Below are 18159 nucleotides of genomic sequence, written 5' to 3'. Positions count from 1 at the left end.
GGGGGGGGGGGGGGGGGGGGGGGGGGGGGCGGGGGGGGGAGGGCGGGAATAAGGAAGCTCTATTTTCTTCATTTCAATAGCTGAGAGTGAGGAGGTGGTGAAGAAGGTGGGGGTAAAATTTTGAAATTGTCACTTTGGAACATGGGAGAGTAAATATATATTAGAAAATACGTGGTGTAATTACCGTTTGAATACGTGTCTTCTGGGTAGACAGTAAGGAGACATCTTTTGTCTGATAAAGCTTTTTCAGTGTACCTAAGACAGTGCTAAGAATTTGACATTTTGATCCTTAAGGGGATTCAAAGAGAACTCTCCGGCCCCCCGACCCCCCATCATAGTTACCATTTGTCACAATAGGCAATTGTCCATTAATACCTTAGCGGTCTTCCATGTGCCCTCTCTGACAGAAAATAAGGAAATTTATTAGCCCTAAGATTGGTTGCATGTGGTCAGAAAAGGGCTACCGTACCAGTTAGAGTTACATGCTTCTTTGCTTTCATTTAGTGGGAAAAAGGATAAAAACCCTTTTCACAACCATGAGCTAAAAGTTCATGCTTCCTTCCTTTTAGGCTGATTGAGTCCTTTTAAGACCCAAAGCAAACCCTGTACTAAGAGAACACCTGGGGAACACCATGTGCTGATTGGCTAAATCTGGGTTACTGAACTAAATCACTTTGCTGGAGGTGGGAGTGGGGAATGGTGGGGAATGGTGGGGAATGGAGCGTGAGGGGTTGGGGTGCAGGGGAGGTTATCACAAGAGCATTAGACTAATCAATTGAGCAAGCAGTGTCTTTCCCCTGAATCACTTGCTCTACATAGGGAGGAATGGATTCCTGCATAGAAGTATAGCTTTATTAAGAAGAAAGGAGGTAATGGATGGTGGGTATGCAGCAAAGAGCTGTCCACTACAGAAACTGAAGAGTGAACTGCAGTTGGCTCACTTAATGACCCATGTGAAAATTTTGTTTTAAAATAGAGTTTTATAGCTGCACCAAAGGCAAAGTAGAGGACGGAGAAAGAATATCCTTTAAAACTTTGATTCTTATGAGATCCAATTAGTAATTGAAAGAGACCCTTATAGGCATCTCTGTACTAGAGACTTGAGGTTTTTTTTAATTTCTAAATTGATTTATTGTTTACAGATCTTTTCTATTTTTATTTCATTTTTAAAGCAGAGGTTCAAAAGGTTTTGGCTGTTGTACAAAACTGTGCAGTCACCACCCAAATCAATATGTAGAACATTTCTATCACAAGCTCCCATGTGACCCTTCTAGTCATTCTTAGAGTTTAAGAATGCTTATAAAAAGTCAGTGGGAGGGGCGCCTGGGTGGCTCAGTTGGTTGGGTATCTGCCTTCGGCTCAGGTCATGATCCTGGGACCTGGGATCAAGCCCTACATTGGGCTCCTTCCTTGCTCAGTGGGGAGCCTGCCTCTCCCCCTGCCACGCCCCCTGCTTGTGCGCTCTCTGTCAAATAAATAAATAAAATCTTAAAAAAAAAAAAAGTGGGAGGGGCACATGGGTGGCTCGGTTAAGCGTTTGGCTCAGGTCATGCTCTCGGGGTCCTGGGATCGAGCCCCACATCAGGCTCCCTGCTCAGCGGGGAGTCTGCCACTCCTTCTCCCTTTGCTCCTTCCCCTGCTTGTTCTCTCTCTCTCTCTCTCTCTCTCTCTCAAATAAATAATCTTAAAAAAAAAAACAGTGGGATTGATTTTCCAGAGATAGCTTGATGTAACAGAAGGAGCAAGAACAGAAATGGACTCTGAGGACAGCACACCTCTGTTGGCTCTGCCAGCTCTGAGGTGTGTGTGACTTAGGGCTTGACTGACTTCATGGGAAAATACATCTGCCTAGAACTGGGGCCTAGATGTGTCCCCTGTACCAGGCCTGGCCCAGGATGGGCACCCATTAGCTGGTGGCCCATCGGAAGGGGAAGAGTGAGAGCAGGATCTGTGTTACTCCAGTATCATGAATGACCATTTTTGAATCATAGGAGAAAATAAAATGTACTTAATGAACATAATTTAATCTTTCTTCAGTAAGAAAGGCCTTGAAAATTTGTAGTGATTTAAATCTTAAATCCTGTTACTGATATAAGTTCAGAACAGTCTGAATATTAGCAATCCCATGACATGGTCCTACCTGTATGTTTTAAAACCTAAATTTTAGGTGTACACTCCTTACCATCTCATTTAACTTTATACGAAAGCTTGAAAAGCTCAGTAATTCAACTTAAGATTACTTGCTAGCTAAATTTTAGGTAAATGAAAGTCTTTGTAATTTGTGACATATGAAATTTAGAGACAAAACTGAGTGATGTTTCTTGAAAGTCCATTATCTACCTCATCACATTTAGGCAAATAAAGTATATGGATTGCTGAGAGGTGCTTTTTGTGAACATGTAAAAATGTTTTTTATATTATAGAAGACCTATATAATATTTATTACTGGCAAAAAAATTATAGACTGATCTACTAGTATATATTTTTTTTCAAATTTTTATTTAAATTCTAGTTAACATACAGTGTAATATTGGTTTCAGGAGTAGAATTTAGTGATTCATCACTTACATATGACACCGGGTGCTCATCCCAACAAGCGCCCTCCTTAATACCCATAACCTGTTTAGCCCATCCCCCACCTCCCCTCCTTCCATCAACCCTCAGTTTGTTCTCTGTCATTAAGAGTCTATTACGGTTTGCTTCCCTCTTTTTTTTTTTCCCCTTCCCAAATATCCATCTGTTTTGTTTCTTAGCTTCCACACAGGAGTGAAATCATATGGTATTTGTCTTTCTCTGACTGACGTTTTGCTAAGCATAATACTCTTTAGCCCCATGCACAGCATTGCCTAAGGCAAGATTTTGTTCTTTCTGATGGCTGAGTAATATTCCACTATGTATATGTGTCCCACCTCTTCCTTATCCATTCATCAGTTGATGGACATTTGGGCGCTCTCCATAGTTTCTGAGGCCACTGCTGATGCTGCTACACTTACTAAGTTTGCCCGTTCTTCATATCCTTTGACTTTTATTGAATAAGGGACATTCTAGTTTTAGTCCAGTACTTAAGTTTATTATGTTCAGTTTTTCACACAAAAATACCCTATTTTATTATATGGTAAACTGTTTTTTAATTTATTTGAGAGAGAGAGTGTGTGCGCAGTTTTTTAATTGCGGCATAGTTGACACACAATGTTAAGTGAGTTTCAGGCGTCCAGCGTCGTGATTGGACAAGGGTGTGCGTTCTGCGTTTGCCACAAGTGTGGCTGCCACGTGTGACCATGCTTGCGCTGCCGTCACGGTTCGGCCACCTCTGTTCCCCGTGGCTTATTCGTGACCCGGAGCCTGTCTCTCCCACTCCCTTCCTGCGCCCCCCTCCTCCCCCTCTTGCCCATCCCCCACCACCCTCCCCTCTGGCAGCCATCAGCTCTTTGTATTTATGAGTCTGTTTCGTTTCTTTTTTTTTTAATTTAGTCTTAGTTTTGAGCTATTTTTTATTAAGTACATAGCCTTTGGTACATACTTTTCCATGTTTCAGAAAATATGCATCAGCTGTAGAAATGGAAACATTTGTAATAGGCATATTACAACTTTTGGATTTTATCTTTATTTAGCTACAGCTCCTTCCATCCACATCTGGGATGCAGTGAACAAGCAGACTTTGTCTATCCTGAGATGCTACCACTCAAAGGGAGTGTGTTCAGTCAGCTTCAGCGCTACTGGAAAACTCCTGCTGTCTGTGGGGCTGGACCCAGAACATACTGTTACCATTTGGAGATGGCAGGAAGGTAGGGCTCTTTTTCCTTTTGTAATTTAAAAAAAAAATAAGAATACTAGGGTAATATTAGTTCTCTAGTATTTGCCTTAACTTGGTGATTGAAATCATTTTTCATTTCAGCCGTATACAGTACACAGTTGATGTTACTGTTGGTATGTTCCACTTTAAAAACTCAGTGAAAGAAGCTCACAAAACATAAATTCATGAAAGTTATTAATACTATATATGATTCGCTGCTATTTCCTTTCATATGTAAGTCTCTTTGCCAGTTATTATTTGGTTGGTTATGGAGGGTCTTAGTCAAGAATGGAAATGAAGTATATTGTAAGTGACAATGAACATCAATAGGGTAATATTACTTATACTTTAGACAAAACTTTTCAGTTATATAGCTGCTATAAAAAGTGAAGTTCACAGAGCCACAGAGAATGATTTCTGAAATCTGGAATGGCCCTTCAGTGATAATAAAGCTCCCATTAATACACACATCCCTTGAGAAAATATGTCCAAAGGACTCTGCACAGGTCCTGTGATTGCTCGGTAGCTGTGCGAGGGACACGCCCCCTCAGAAGTATTTGTTTTTTGAACTATATATTCCGAATAACTGTTAACCTTGTTAATTTTGTTGTCTCTCTGTATCAGGTACCAAAATTGCCAGCAGAGCTGGCCACAACCAGCGTATTTTTGTGGCCGAATTCCGACCAGATTCAGATTCCCAGTTTGTCTCTGTGGGAGTCAAACACGTGAAGTTCTGGACACTGGCAGGAAGGGCTCTTCTTAGCAAAAAAGGGCTCCTGAGCACCGTGGAGGATGCGCGGACGCAGACCATGCTTGCTGTTGCATTTGGTGCAGTATGTCTCTTAAAATGCCTGTGCTAGTAGTATCTTGGAATTACAGAAATTGGACTACTTTGAATTTTCTTACTTTAGATAGATAAGCCACCATACGCTGTTCTGTGGATTGTGACCCACTAATCATTACGGATGTCCTGGTCAGTGCATACATTTCCCCTTTCAGACTCTGAGACTCAGAAATCAGGGAGTGGGAAAGAAGATTAATGAGGGTGAAGGATTATAATGAAACGTTTGAGTCCTTAGGCCACTGCCATTCTTAAAAGCCTTCATTAATTTTGTAATTGTCACCCTAAAACTCCTAAAATTTCTATCCTCCTAGGAGATCCTCATATTCCTAAAGATTTGTCAGAATACAGAAAGATGAATCAACAAATGTAATTTTCAACTATTTAAGATGGTACTGGGGTTTAGGATTTCCTTTGCTTTCTATCATCGTAACGCACCGCTTAGCACATAGTTGGAAGTGCTCTGGGCTGGTGCCTCTCTGTCCGCTCGCCCCGCTCACCCAGCTCACTCCGAGGAGGAAGGAGAGCACAATTCCTGGCTTCCACAGAGAGTGTTTGAGAGAGCCATTCCCTCCCCTCCCCCATCCCATCTGGGCTGGCGGTTCATGATCCGCATCTCTTTCCTTTAATACCCTTTGCCCTGGCCAGGCTTTTTAAAAAATCCTTGGGTGCATCAAAAACCTAAGTGGATTTCTTTACTGTTTATGTGGGTATAGAATGTGAAGAAAATTATACTTTTAGAACCTTTAAGCACACGTTTTTGAGAAAAAGACCATTGAAAATGTTGGTTGTACCATGTCAGACTTCCATTAAACATTTTGGGCATTCTTTATAGAAGACCAGTAATTCCTTTCTAGAAGAAGAACTCACATATTCAGATGCTTCTGGCATTTAATTTGTCCGTGTAGATTAACTTTCTTCGTGTATAAAATTTCTTACGTAGCCAGTTGCCCATGCCTGATTGAAAATAAATTGAAGACTAAAATATTAGTCACAATTGGCTGATGTTTGAAGCAGCAGTGCGATCAGAGTGTTTTGTTATGTAGCCAGATGGGTTGATGTCCAGTTTAGGCCTTTTTGAACATCTTCTTTGCTGAGGGGCTATAAAAGCAAGAGAAGTAAAATACTGAAGCATTCACATTCTAATTGCAGATAAGGCATGGATTAGTGATGCTTCTAAATGACAAATATAATTATTGTTATCCAAATATAAGGTACAGAGAAGAGGCATAAATGCTGCGGAATGCGAAGTCACATTAAATTGTTGTTGGGAGGGGCACCTGGCCGGCTCAGTTGGTGGAGTGGGCGACTCTTGATCTCCGGGTTGGGAGTTCAAGCTACACCTTGTGGGTAGAGATGACTTAAAAAAAAAAATTGTTGTAGGGAAATTAAACATACCAACCATATAGTATTCTCAGAAAGATTAAAGAAAATCTTTGTTTTGTTGTAATTCAAAATTGATTTTCCTGCTGGTTCTCTCCATATTGTTTCTGGTGAAAGATCTTGTACCAGTTGCTCCAAAAGTGAAGCTAAAATGGATGAAAATAGCACATGATGCGGAATTTAATTTCTCCAGTCTCCACATAAATGAACTAGATCAGTAGGATGGCAATTCTCAGTGATCTAAAGCGCTATTACTTTTGGTACCTTATCAGATTTATCTTATTTTGTATTGCATTGACTTTGCTTTTGATTTTAAGAAGTTATGGCAAACGTTAAGTTCATATATAACTTCATGAATTAGTGAAACCTAAAAGTTCCCACAGCTTTGCTCTATTTATAAATCCTATAGTTCTACCTTCTGTGACAAAATACTTTACCAACCTAGTGAAAAGTTATTTTCACTTCCTACTCCTACTCCTCTTTGACTCTCTGTGACTAATGACCTCAAGTTATTTCTTGGGCAGCTGAAGGGAAGCAGCCCAAAGGGATGATATGAACCCGAATGATAATATTTTAGAACTGGAAGGGACCTTGGAGCCTGAACTCCCTCATTTTACACATGAAAAAGCGGATCCTCCTAGAGGTTACAAGTCTTGTCCCAGGTTAGTCCGGGGAACGTGCAGCAGAGCCGCACGGCAGGCCCTGGCAAAGCCAGTTGGGGTTTTCTGGCTCGGGGCGCCCGGCTCCCCCCGCTGGGCCGTGTGCGAGGTAGGCCCCCCTTACGGTAGAGAGTTGCGTCTGTTTCGTCTCTATTTGAACTTTTGATGAGTTTATCTCCCCCTTCCCCACTCCTTTTCAGAATAACTTGACGTTTACAGGTGCCGTCAGTGGAGATGTGTGTGTGTGGAGAGATCACGTATTGTGTAGGATCGTGGCCAGAGCTCACAACGGGCCCGTGTTCGCCATGTACACCACGCTTCGGGACGGCCTGGTCGTGACCGGCGGCAAGGAGAGGCCGTGAGTCCTGCTCCCCTGCACGGCCTCCCTGCGCGTCGGTCGGCCCGCGGCTTGCCGCTCAGCAGTCTAGTTCCTTCTGGGCTACGCCGACTCTCCCCTCTGCACGTCCTCCTCCTGTGCTTCACCAGTATTGCCTCTTCCCTGCCGCCTTGTTGCTGCCTACATTCTGGTCGTAGGCCACTTGCAGTTGTTTTCATGCTGTAGAGAAGCCTAGACCCCAGCAGTCAGGATGAGACTTTCTCTGAGGTAGTTGTGATGCAGGTAGAGAACTGATTGTCGTCACGTCTGAATCCTGCGTCCGTATTTGCTGGGTAAGAGGGGGCCTGTGGGAGAGTCTCTGCCCTCAAACCCCGGATGCACCTGGCCTGCCTGCTCTCTTCTTTGTCCGGACGGACATTCGGGGGCAAGGTGCGGACCGCTGGCTGCCTCAGCAGAAGATGAGAGGATGCTAGAAACAAATTGCCTTGTGTGCTTTTCCTTGAGGCAAACCTGTGACATAAAATTGTGTAATACAAGGCTTCAAAACTTAAGTCTAAGGAAAGGCCTTTTTCTGAGTGCTCTGAAAACCTCCCAGAAGCCAGATACTTAGAACTGATTTTCTGCCGATGTATTCATATAAAAATGCAGTGTTTGCATGTCCAAGAAGTAAGTACATTTCCAGACAGGATTGAGAGAAGCCGCATATATGAAACACAAATGCAGTAGCTTTTCTTTCACATGAAGAAAGACTGTTGTCCTACATGGGCATGTTTTTGTCCTAAGACAAGCAATTCATCTCACAGAAAATAAAGTTCTACATTTTTCAGTTCTCCCAAGCGAAAAACCGTAAATGGGCTAAATGCTGTCTTTCCCGTATTACTCTGATGCTGGGCTTTCCCGCACGCCATGCACTCTGCCCGTGGGCAGCCACTGAGTGCTTTCAGTTGGGTGTTTTCGTCCTGGGAGGAACAAATAAAAATTTCGTCTAGAGCATAGCATCTGTAATCCGGTTATCTCGCCTTACCTTTTCATTACCATTTTAACGTTACACATTTTACACATTTCCTTAATCAAGAGAATGGATACGTTATGTGGGGGATGGGAGCTAAATAAGATTATGCTTATGTCCGAAAACTGAAGTAAAAGTAAATTCTGCTTAAACAGAATGACTGAAATACTGTGTATCTTAAAATTGCTGTAAAAAGTATTAGGGCCTCTTTTTTTTTTTTTTAACTATTCTGCTTATAATTTAGTATTTATTTCAAAAATGATTGGAACAGCTAATAACAAATGCTTATTTGGGTTTGGGTTGTTATCAGGTCAAAAGAAGGGGGAGCAGTCAAACTGTGGGATCAGGAGCTGAGACGGTGCCGCGCCTTCAGGCTCGAGACCGGACAAGTCACGGACTGTGTTCGTTCTGTGTGCAGAGGCAAAGTAAGCTGTTTCTCGAGCCATTACGGGGCGGCACAAAGTAGAGGACACTTTTTCGTGGGGTTCGCCCCCCCTCGGGAACTTGACGAGTGGTAGATAAGAGGAGTTTGCTTGCTGGCTGTCCTCGGCCTCCCCGGGCCGGCCGGAGCACAGGGAGCTGCTCTCCTCTCTCTGTACTCTAGGTCGACCTCCGTAGGTTCTTGAGTCCGCTAACTCAGCTGTGGTAGGCAGGAGTGAAGTTTCTCGCCAGTCGACTCATTCTGATTAGAGCAGCTGTCTTTTTTTGGTTTTGTTTTTAAAGTACGCCCCCCTACCCCCCAACGTGGGGCTTAAACTCACGACCCTAACATCAAGTCACTCACTGTACCAACTGAGCCAGCCAGGTGCCCCGTCTGTTTTTTTAAACACCCATTTCTATAAAAAATTTTGACCGTGCATGAACTTGCAATAAGCATAAGTCATATACATGTATTATTCTCAGTCCATGTTATCTATTGGTTTAATTTCCCTTTTAACTAAAATCCAATACTTTCTTCCTGGATCCCAGTGCACTTACACCTCCTTGGAGCTCTTCAGATTAAACTAGAGTCCAAGTCCAAACTCTGACTGGCAAAGCCAGATGTTAGAGTGCAGTTCTGTTCTTTAGCACGGACTCTGCCAGACAGGCCAGTCCAGTGCTCCTGCGGATGTGCTTCTAGTCAAAGAAAACCGCAGGAGCTAATGCCTGGCTTGCTCCTAGAGCACTCACAGCAGAACGTTCTTCGAGACGAGGTCAGTAGGGTCCTTCTTAAGTTATTGAAAGCAACTGTTGAATTACATTAAATGTATTGGTCCCATTTGTGCTTTAGGGCAAGATCCTAGTTGGGACAAGGAATGCGGAGATCATTGAAGTTGGAGAGAAAAATGCAGCATGTAATATTTTAGTTAATGGCCATGTGGATGGACCCATATGGGGACTGGTGACACATCCTTCCCGGGATTTTTTCCTTTCTGCTGCAGAAGATGGGACAGTGAGACTCTGGGATATTGCTGATAAAGTAGGTACAGTTTTCTTTCTTAAAGTTACAATTTCTAAGGACAGTGGAAGTCCTAAATTGCTAGCACTTAACTATTTGAGAATTATATTGAGAATTTTGAAAAGAAATTGGTTTACTTTAAGTACTCTATTTAATACAGTTCTCTATGACTCTTGGTTCTTATGCAGAAGATGTTAAACAAAGTGAATTTGGGACATGCTGCTCGTACCGTGTGTTACAGCCCTGAAGGGGATATGGTGGCTATTGGAATGAAAAACGGAGAATTTATTATTTTACTGGTGAGCTCTCTAAAAATATGGGGAAAGAAGAGAGATAGACGATGTGCAATCCATGATATCAGGTTAGTCAACAAATGGAATAGAATTTTTGGTATATATATTCTTAAATGACCTGGGTTACATTTGAAAACAGGTTCTTAGTGCCTGTAGCATTTAATCACATCATAAATTGTATGCTGAAATGTAGCCGTTTGTATACTTACTGCTTGCTAAATTATCAATCCATTGGCACCAGCCACGGTGCCTTATAACAGCATGTACTCAGGGAGTTTGATGGTAAGTATCACACTGGATGTGTCCAGCGAGTTGATCCATCCAAGAATTATGTTCCAGTGTACAGAAGAGAGCCATCTGTCCTTCCTAAGTTGTCAGCCTAGAGAACTAAAGTTATAACCCCACCTCTTAATTGAATATAAAATTAATTAATCAGTACTCATCAGGGCACCTGGGTGGCTCAGTCGGCTGAGTACCTGACTTTGGCTCAGGTCCTGATCTCAGGATTCTGTCCCTGCTCAGCCGGGAGTCTGCTGCTCCCTCTTCCTCTGCCCCTTCCCCAACTCTCTCTCAAATAAATATTTTTTAAAAAATTAATACTCATCAAACATCTATGCCCCAGAATCTGAATTAAACTTTAAACTCTTGAACTTCTGTATTTCCAGTGCGTCAGCTTATCTTGACAGTGGTTACCACTTACTGAGTACTTCTGTGATCAAGATTAAGATTTTTGAATCCAGTTCTGTCAAAAGCTTGCATTCTTTTCATTAGTAAAACCCTTTTACACATGAAACCTTCCTCAGAATTTCAACATATAAACTTCCTGCAGGCCCGTTTCCCTAGAGAACCTCACCTGAGTTGCCCCGTACGATTTCCCATGAACTCCGGCACGTGTTTGTCTGTTAAGACACTTCTAAACCTCAGGCAGTGTCACTTCATCGGATAACCTGAGGCAAATTCATCTGGTCTGTGTTGTTTGCTGTGAAGATACCATGTTTCCAGATGAAAGAATCCTATCTTGGTAAATTTGGTGTACTATGTAACTTAAAAGAGTTATGTATTTGTTAGTGGCTTTTTCAAAACTTAGATCTTTTTAAAGGAATCAGATGAAAATTCAGGAGCCACTTAAAATTGAAGTGAAATACAAGCTTTTTGTTTCATGTAACACAAATATAATCTCAGTATACACAATCAGTTGTGTCTGTCGGGTAAATCTACTTGAGGCCCGATCACACACATACTTATTTTTGAGAGGTAGAAAGCAAGTCACTGGTCTTAAACGTTTATGTAATTTCATGCGGTCTAACGTGTCTTTCACGTCTTTTCTTACCTCTCCAGATTCAGTCCAGATTCCCGGTTTCTGGCTGTAGGTTCTAGTGAGAACTCCGTGGATTTTTACGACCTAACATTGGGCCCCACCCTTAACAGAATCAGCTACTGCAGAGACATTCCCAGCTTTGTCATTCAAATGGACTTCTCTGCAGATAGCAGATATCTCCAGGTATGGTACCAATACTATAAAACCCAGTTTACACTAGCTGTTCTAACACTGTTAGTGGATGCATTTAAAACTGAGTTTTAGGGGTGCTGGGTGGCTCAGTCATTAAGCGTCTGCCTTCGGCTCAAGTCATGATCCCGGGGTCCTGGGATGGAGCCCCGCATCGGGCTCCCTGCTCCATGGGAAGCCTGCTTCTCCCTCTCCCACTCGCCCTGCTTGTGTTCCCTCTCTCGCTGTCTCTCTGTCAAATAAATAGTCTTTAAAAAAAATAAAAAATAAAAAAAAATCCCTCATATAGGGCTGCCTGGGTGGCTCAGTTGTTAAGCGTCTGCCTTCAGCACAGGTCATGATCCCAGGGTCCTGGGATCAAGCCCCGCATCGGGCTTCCTGCTCCTCGGGATGCCTGCTTCTCCCTCTCCCACTCCCCCTGCTTGTGTTCCCTCTCTCGCTGTGTCTCTGTCATATAAATAAATAATCTTTAAAAAACAAAACAAAACCCAAGTTTTAGGGGAGCCTGGCTGGCTCAGCATACGACTCTTGATCTCGGAGTTGTGAGTCCGAGCCACACGTTGGGCGATAACTTTCTGAAAAAACTCCTGAGTTCCAGAGCTTCTCAACTCTTGACTTTATTCTTCACTGTTTCTGCATTAATATCCTATTCTTATTAGTCCTCTCCATTTTTTCTAACAGACTTCTGTAGTCATCGTTAGAAATGTAAATCAGATAGCACCCTTTGCTAGTATCCTATAGCCTTCTGATGTGTCTCTCGCCTAATGGAATTCTTGTCCCATTTTAATACCATGCAAGGTCTCCACTGGTTGCTATAAACGACATGTCTATGAAGTGCCTTCAGGAAAACCTGTTACGGATCAGGCCGCCATGGACAGGATCACTTGGGCTACATGGACTAGGTAAGAACTGACTGAAGGTCAGCCGGGAAAACTGGAAAACCCTATTGCTTAACAGTTAGAGCCGTTCCACTAGGGAACAGTAGTTGAGTTTTATGTTTGTTACCATATCTTGAATTCTTCCAAAGAGGCCGATGATATAGTCTCTCATGCTGGAACTCCTCTTCATTGAACATATTCCCAAATGCTTTATCAAGGTTAAAAGCCTTTAAAGATGCCCTGATATTTTCCTTAACACATTAGGTTTAATAACAAGCAATAAAACCACATACTGGGTACTGTTAAGCAATTGTGTTATTTATCTAAAGGAACGCTATCTTGCAGTTATTAGAAATGGAACCTTATAAATTTGCTATTTAACAGGTAACCATGAGTAGTCATCTTTTTAATCTATCAAATTCCTAAAGCATAAGCATCTTTTAATTTTAAAGTAACATAATTAAGTAGAGATTAATTACCAAAAAACTTTTTTAGCGTGGTACATGTTTGCTATGGATTTTCTTTTATTCCTTCCCTCTAGTATTCTAGGGGATGAAGTTACGGGAATCTGGTCCCGACACACTGAGAAAGCCAATGTCAACTGTGCCTGCGTATCTCATTCAGGAATCAGCCTTGTAACAGGAGATGACTTTGGCATGGTTAAGTTATTTGACTTCCCGTGTCCTGAAAAATTTGTAAGTTTGTGTTTGGTTTTGCTTTTTATGTAATTTTACTAGCAGTTCAGACATCTGATCATTACTACTTCTTCCCCCATAATTTAATAGCTAAATATGTTACTGTCTCCTGATTTGGAAACACTTATGTTCCTAAAATTTTTTCAAAACTTACTAAATCCCTTACTCTGAAGTAAAAGCTTTTAGAAATCATCTCCCCATGCCCCCAGGTAACACCATCTTTGCAAACTATCCTAATAACGCTGTGATTAGCCTTTTTATCAAACCTTTACTCAGTTACGAAGTTTCAAATGCTTTTCCTCAGAGGAAAATGTTCAGAGTCCTGCCCCGAGAACCTGGTTTGTGTTAGGTGCAGATCCATCAGCTAACATGAGTAACACTGGCTGTGGTCCCAACTGCCTGCCTCTCTTCACGGCCCCTGGGATGGAGATCTAGGGCTCCTGACAGGAACCTCTGATTTTTGTGTGCCTCACACAACGTCCTGAGCTTTGTTTCTCATGGTTTTTCAGGCAAAGCACAAAAGGTTCTTGGGTCATTCACCTCATGTGACCAATATTCGATTTACCAGCGGTGATCGACATGTCGTTAGTGCCGGAGGTGATGACTGCAGGTGGGTAACTGTCTCAGCCCAAGAAGAGCAGACTCTCTCTTGCTCGTTCCTAAGAGCCCTGGGATCACTGCCTCAGGTAACAGACTCTGAGTCAACCACAGACGAAGGCGGCATAACCGGCTGGCTCCGTGGCAGCACAGCACGTGGGGCAGTACGAAATAAAAGGAGTTAATGAAAAATTTTATACATTTGATTTGAAAGCTCATTAAACTTCTGAAAATCTAGGAAAATAATGAACTCACTGCTTTTTTTGTCTCTGATTGCAGTTTATTTGTCTGGAAATGTGTACATATGCCTCACTGAAAGATACGGATGCTGAGAAGAGACCAGAATTACAGAAGAGGAAAAACTAACAACAACAAAACAAAAACAGAACCAAACCTTGCATGGGCAAGTGGTGCTAACTTAGGATTGTTAACAGGGATAAATGCCCAGAGTCATCCAAACAGAAGACAGATAAGTTCAAAATATTTGTTGTATGCACTGGATAACTGTCCATAATCCATACACTGCCAGACAATTACTTTAAGAAAGGATTGAATAAATACTCGGTGAAAGCCAGCCCCCCAGTTTGGGGGAGTGTGCAGACTTGGCAGACCTGCTAGGAAGGCTTAGGGGACAGCGCCTCTCAAAAAACAAAACCTTAAAAACCCAAGTTGCTTAATTTTCTTCGTCTCTTTAGCAAAACTGTTTTTCTTTTTTAGAATTTATATTTTATTTTCAAGGTTCATTATTTAATGACTTATTTTATCCTTGTGTTTACATAAGGAAAGGAAACACACCATCACCTTAGAGGATCACAGTTTTTAAAAGGCAAACATTTTCCCTAAGGAAACACACACGAGCTTTACTGGAGAAGATAATGCTACGTAAGCATCAGTAAACCTCTTTTTATAAAGGACATTTTTTTTCCTGGCAGTTTTACATTCAGGAACAAATCCAAAGTTAGTAATATATGATCACTACATTTTCATTTTTGAGCTGTCGATCCTTTTCTGTTCGGAAGTCATCTTATAGCTGAAAAATTAACATGAAAATATAACATGATTATAGCCTCATTAATGAAAAAGTAGTATGACGAACAGTCCTTTTCAGGGGTGTACAGGTTAAAGTTCTGGACAGCAGTAGTAGTTAGCTGGGAGAGCATACCGAATATTTAAAGATGTAGTGTAATAGAAACACTTGTTTAATATGTAGACTGAAGTGTTCAAGGTCACATTTACAAAGTCAAACAATTTAGTAAGCTCTTGAAATAAAATTTTTATAGCTTTTTTCTCTACTGGAAAAATTTATTAGACGTATGCCACCCCATAGGCTGACCTCCAAAAGGAATGAATACAGGTCCACTTGTAAAACTTGTCCATTAAAATTCCTTTTTGGTGGATTAGGGCTTAACTCTTAGATATTTATCCCTATTCACTTTAATGCTGCCAAAGATCAGTACTTGCCGTTCAGGAATTTGCTGTTTAGCCTGTCCGTAGTTTCCTGAAGATGGGAGATTATGTAGATTGCTATTTAAAAATATATTTTTCTAAGTGTGAAAAAGTTTAAGATGCTCTATTGGTCCTATGAATTTTATTTTAATGTGTTAATTATCTTTGTAGCATAACAGACCCCTTCAGGTTTCTGGAAATCTCAGTCTGGTTTGACCAGACATGAAGATTCCTGATAACTATTTTGTATGCCCAACACCTTGTAAATACTGAAAACAGAACTGTAGGCTGAACTGTATCACAAAAAGCCTAACCAGTGATTGAACATGGTCAGTTTTAAAGCTCTGAACAGTAGCTGTGTCTGAAGGACTGATTAAGGCATTAAGAAGCTTGAAACATAAGATCATATTCACATCAATGGATTCTCCTAAATTAAGCCCAATTTTAGAATATACTAATATTAAATTTCTGTCCATGTATATTATTATAAAGAGCCATTCAATAAATTAAAGAAATTCCCCTGAACCACCCCCCCACTCACCCCCTCTATCTTTGAGCCTGTTCAAATTTTCCTTCTGAGCCAAAGCTTCCCAGCTTTTGACTAAAGAGAAATTCCATTTCTATTACAGTACATGTAGAAACGCTAATTATAACCTTAGGTAAAAGACTTAGGACAAAAATGCCTCCGCTGCATTTTTGTTCCCCCGAGTGGCCAGCCTGATAAGCCAGCTTTAATGACTGTTATCAGTTTCACGACTAAAACTCATGTTGATTTTAAGTAGTTCTCCCACCACCACCTTGTTTATTCCAGCCATCAACTAAGGGAAGGTGAATAAGCACACAGGTTATGAAGATTCTGCCCTGTGTTTATTTTTTTAACCCAGAGAATTACTTTTGTGTGCAGTATTTGACTAAGCTCCTCAATTTGTCACCTGAGATCTCTGGCCCCTTCAGTCCCGTTTCCGTACATAAGCGCACGCCCGAGCACACTGCATCTGCCGCCCCCGCCACTAGCCACCTGGTTCCCTCCCTTGTTGCGATGCTTTTTGATGGTGGTTCATTTTAAACATTTGTTGGGTAACTTGGTCTAGAGTCAACCTTAGCTTGCTTGTAAAACACAGCAGCTGGAAGGTAACATTAAACCCTTAAAGGGGTTTCCAGGCAGTGTTTATTAAATGGCAAAAACTATCCGATTTTAGCATGTTCTTGACTTGTGAAATGCCTGAACCAAACCACTTAGGCCCCGTTTCCTGTTTATGTTCTTTGTAGTGGATTTCTAGAAATACAACTTAAGATGGTTTACATCTTTGCAGAAGAAATCTAAGTAGCACTGGAATGAACAAACGCCTTAAATTCAGGAGTCTTGTCACCCCAGCCTAACTCGGTGAGAGCTCTGTGCCATCCTGGGCACGGTCTTTCCTCTTCCATGGTTTCAAGGTTTTTCTTAGGAATCGGCACAGCAAAGTGCAACTTACAGCTGGTTTAATAACTGGTTAATTCTTTCTTCTCCCAGTGGAAAAGCAATGGCCACAAAACGACTGCTGGTTTTATGCTCTTAAACATGGACTTTTACACATGCTGTTCTGTTATCCCTCGGGTATATAACTAACTAGTCAATGAACTTTTTTTTTTTTTATAGTTAATTTGGTCCTGAGAATGTTTGAGTCTCTCTTTTGCATTAATTCGATCTGTTCTAACCAACTTTTAGCTTTATTTTTTTAAAAATTGCTGTACATCAAGTCTTTAAGATCAGTGATCCGTTGGTTATTTAATTCTAAAGCATCTGACACTTCTTGCCTTAACTATTTCAAAAACCACACACAGAAGCCTGTGTACAGATTCAGTAGTCCGAGAGGTTAGTCTTGTTTTGCAGTTTACCCATCTGGTTTCTGTATTAGTCATTTAAAATATACTATTTAAATCTAATTTTTACATTTAAAAAATTTTTTGTGGTTATTTCTGAAACTGTTACTTTTTCAGAATGTGAGAATATATGTAGTTACAATCTTGTGAGTTTGAAGTTTGTTTTCTGATACCTTCTGTATATAGCATTGTAAAAAAATTTTTGTATAATTTTGTGATAATGCAGCCCCAAAATATTTATTTAAAAAGTGTATGTTAATAGTAAATGAAAGCATTTTAAGGAACTGTTCATCTTTTTTTGCATTTGCCATTCTGTGTTTACCCGACCCACCCTATCCCAGAAGGTAAGAACCGTTAGTACAACCACAGCAGCACTCAACCCAAGAAGCCTGTGTTCTCATGCTTTTCAAACTAAATCATTTAAAAGCAGGACTGAATGACTATTTTAAGCTGTCTCCACACTTCTGGCCAGTCTTCTGTTTAAAAGGTTGGATTTTGTTCACTTTTCCCAAGGATTAGAGTAAGGATGCTCCTCTCACTGAAGCCCCAGTACTGACACTAACCTGAAATAGCAGTGTACAAACACGCCTCAAATGCTTTAATAGAATTTAGCTTTTTCTTAAACGCTCTTTTCATAGTCAAACAACAAAAAATACCCAATGTTAAAACCACTTAATAAACTTACAAACTTGAAAAATTAGACACTTCAGATAGGCAATAAACTTCGTATTATGAAACCAATATATTCCAAGTTTCAAAGGTTTGACAAGTTCTGCAGAATATTTTTGCCAGTAGATGGAAACTCCACAATCTTCTGCGAAGTAGGACTGTCATTCACTGAGTAAACAAAAAATTTTAATTAACTGCTTTACATTCATACATACCCAGCTAAGGAGTATTTTCACACAACAAATATTTGTTCTACAGATTTACAATGTAAGTATAATGATGTGTATTTAAATTTATAGGCCACATTAAAACTTTCTTCCAATGTTTTACATTACTAATGCCAAGAAAACTGATGTGAGATTTTTAAGCAGTATATACGCAAGGTGAAGAAGCAATCACTGGTAAAACGAAATCTGGAAACATTTTCCAAGGACCATGTATAACTGAAACAGTAGAGAAAAATCAAAGTGATCATCTCCCCCAAGTCTTTACCTGGTCTGAGGTCGAATCCATTTCAAGGCATGTCGTGGTGGCACAGTAATGGTGGGATGATAAAATGTGCAGTCAGGTCTTGTACACTGAGTGTTAAATCTGCAGTGCTAAATACAAACAACAGTCTCAACATTTGCAAAGCTAATACAAATAAAAAGGCAATTTGAGAGAAACATTTAATGGGGCAAGAGATACAATCTAACAATATTTTAATATTGAAACCTTGACAAATGACCCCCCCGCCCCCCGACACAAAATT

At 40.9% G+C, this 18159-nt stretch overlaps 2 protein-coding genes across 15 annotated transcripts in view; one reads left to right on the top strand and one right to left on the bottom strand.

Moving 5' to 3' along the window:
• Positions 1-17224, top strand: part of EML5 (EMAP like 5) — a 168586-nt gene extending 151362 nt beyond the window's left edge. For 6 of the 8 annotated variants that reach the window (XM_032405737.1, XM_032405736.1, XM_032405735.1 and 3 more), the window contains 11 exons: positions 3612-3785; positions 4418-4626; positions 6877-7034; positions 8333-8447; positions 9293-9481; positions 9649-9821; positions 11092-11254; positions 12059-12162; positions 12680-12833; positions 13343-13443; positions 13710-17224. In XM_032405737.1, the coding sequence (XP_032261628.1) occupies positions 3612-3785; positions 4418-4626; positions 6877-7034; positions 8333-8447; positions 9293-9481; positions 9649-9821; positions 11092-11254; positions 12059-12162; positions 12680-12833; positions 13343-13443; positions 13710-13746 (1577 nt within the window). In that variant the 3' untranslated portion in view covers positions 13747-17224. Of the gene's footprint in view, positions 1-3611; positions 3786-4417; positions 4627-6876; positions 7035-8332; positions 8448-9292; positions 9482-9648; positions 9822-11091; positions 11255-12058; positions 12163-12679; positions 12834-13342; positions 13444-13709 lie in introns of those variants that run through there. The other 2 variants (XM_032405738.1, XM_032405742.1) reach the window with 2 other exon arrangements.
• Positions 17225-17312: 88 nt separating this feature from the next.
• Positions 17313-18159, bottom strand: part of ZC3H14 (zinc finger CCCH-type containing 14) — a 49037-nt gene continuing 48190 nt past the window's right edge. For all 7 annotated transcript variants that reach the window (XM_032405744.1, XM_032405745.1, XM_032405746.1 and 4 more), the window contains 2 exons: positions 17901-18007; positions 17313-17576 (listed from right to left, as the gene is read on the bottom strand). In XM_032405744.1, coding sequence (XP_032261635.1) covers positions 17570-17576; positions 17901-18007 — 114 coding nt within the window. In that variant the 3' untranslated portion in view covers positions 17313-17569. The remainder of the gene's footprint in view (positions 17577-17900; positions 18008-18159) is intronic.

Source organism: Phoca vitulina, unplaced genomic scaffold (genome assembly GCF_004348235.1).
Source record: "Phoca vitulina isolate PV1807 unplaced genomic scaffold, GSC_HSeal_1.0 scaffold7, whole genome shotgun sequence".
In the NCBI taxonomy this organism is placed as follows: Eukaryota; Metazoa; Chordata; class Mammalia; order Carnivora; family Phocidae; genus Phoca; species Phoca vitulina.
Note: the sequence above shows the minus strand (reverse complement) of the source record. Positions and strands in the feature narration are given on the sequence as shown.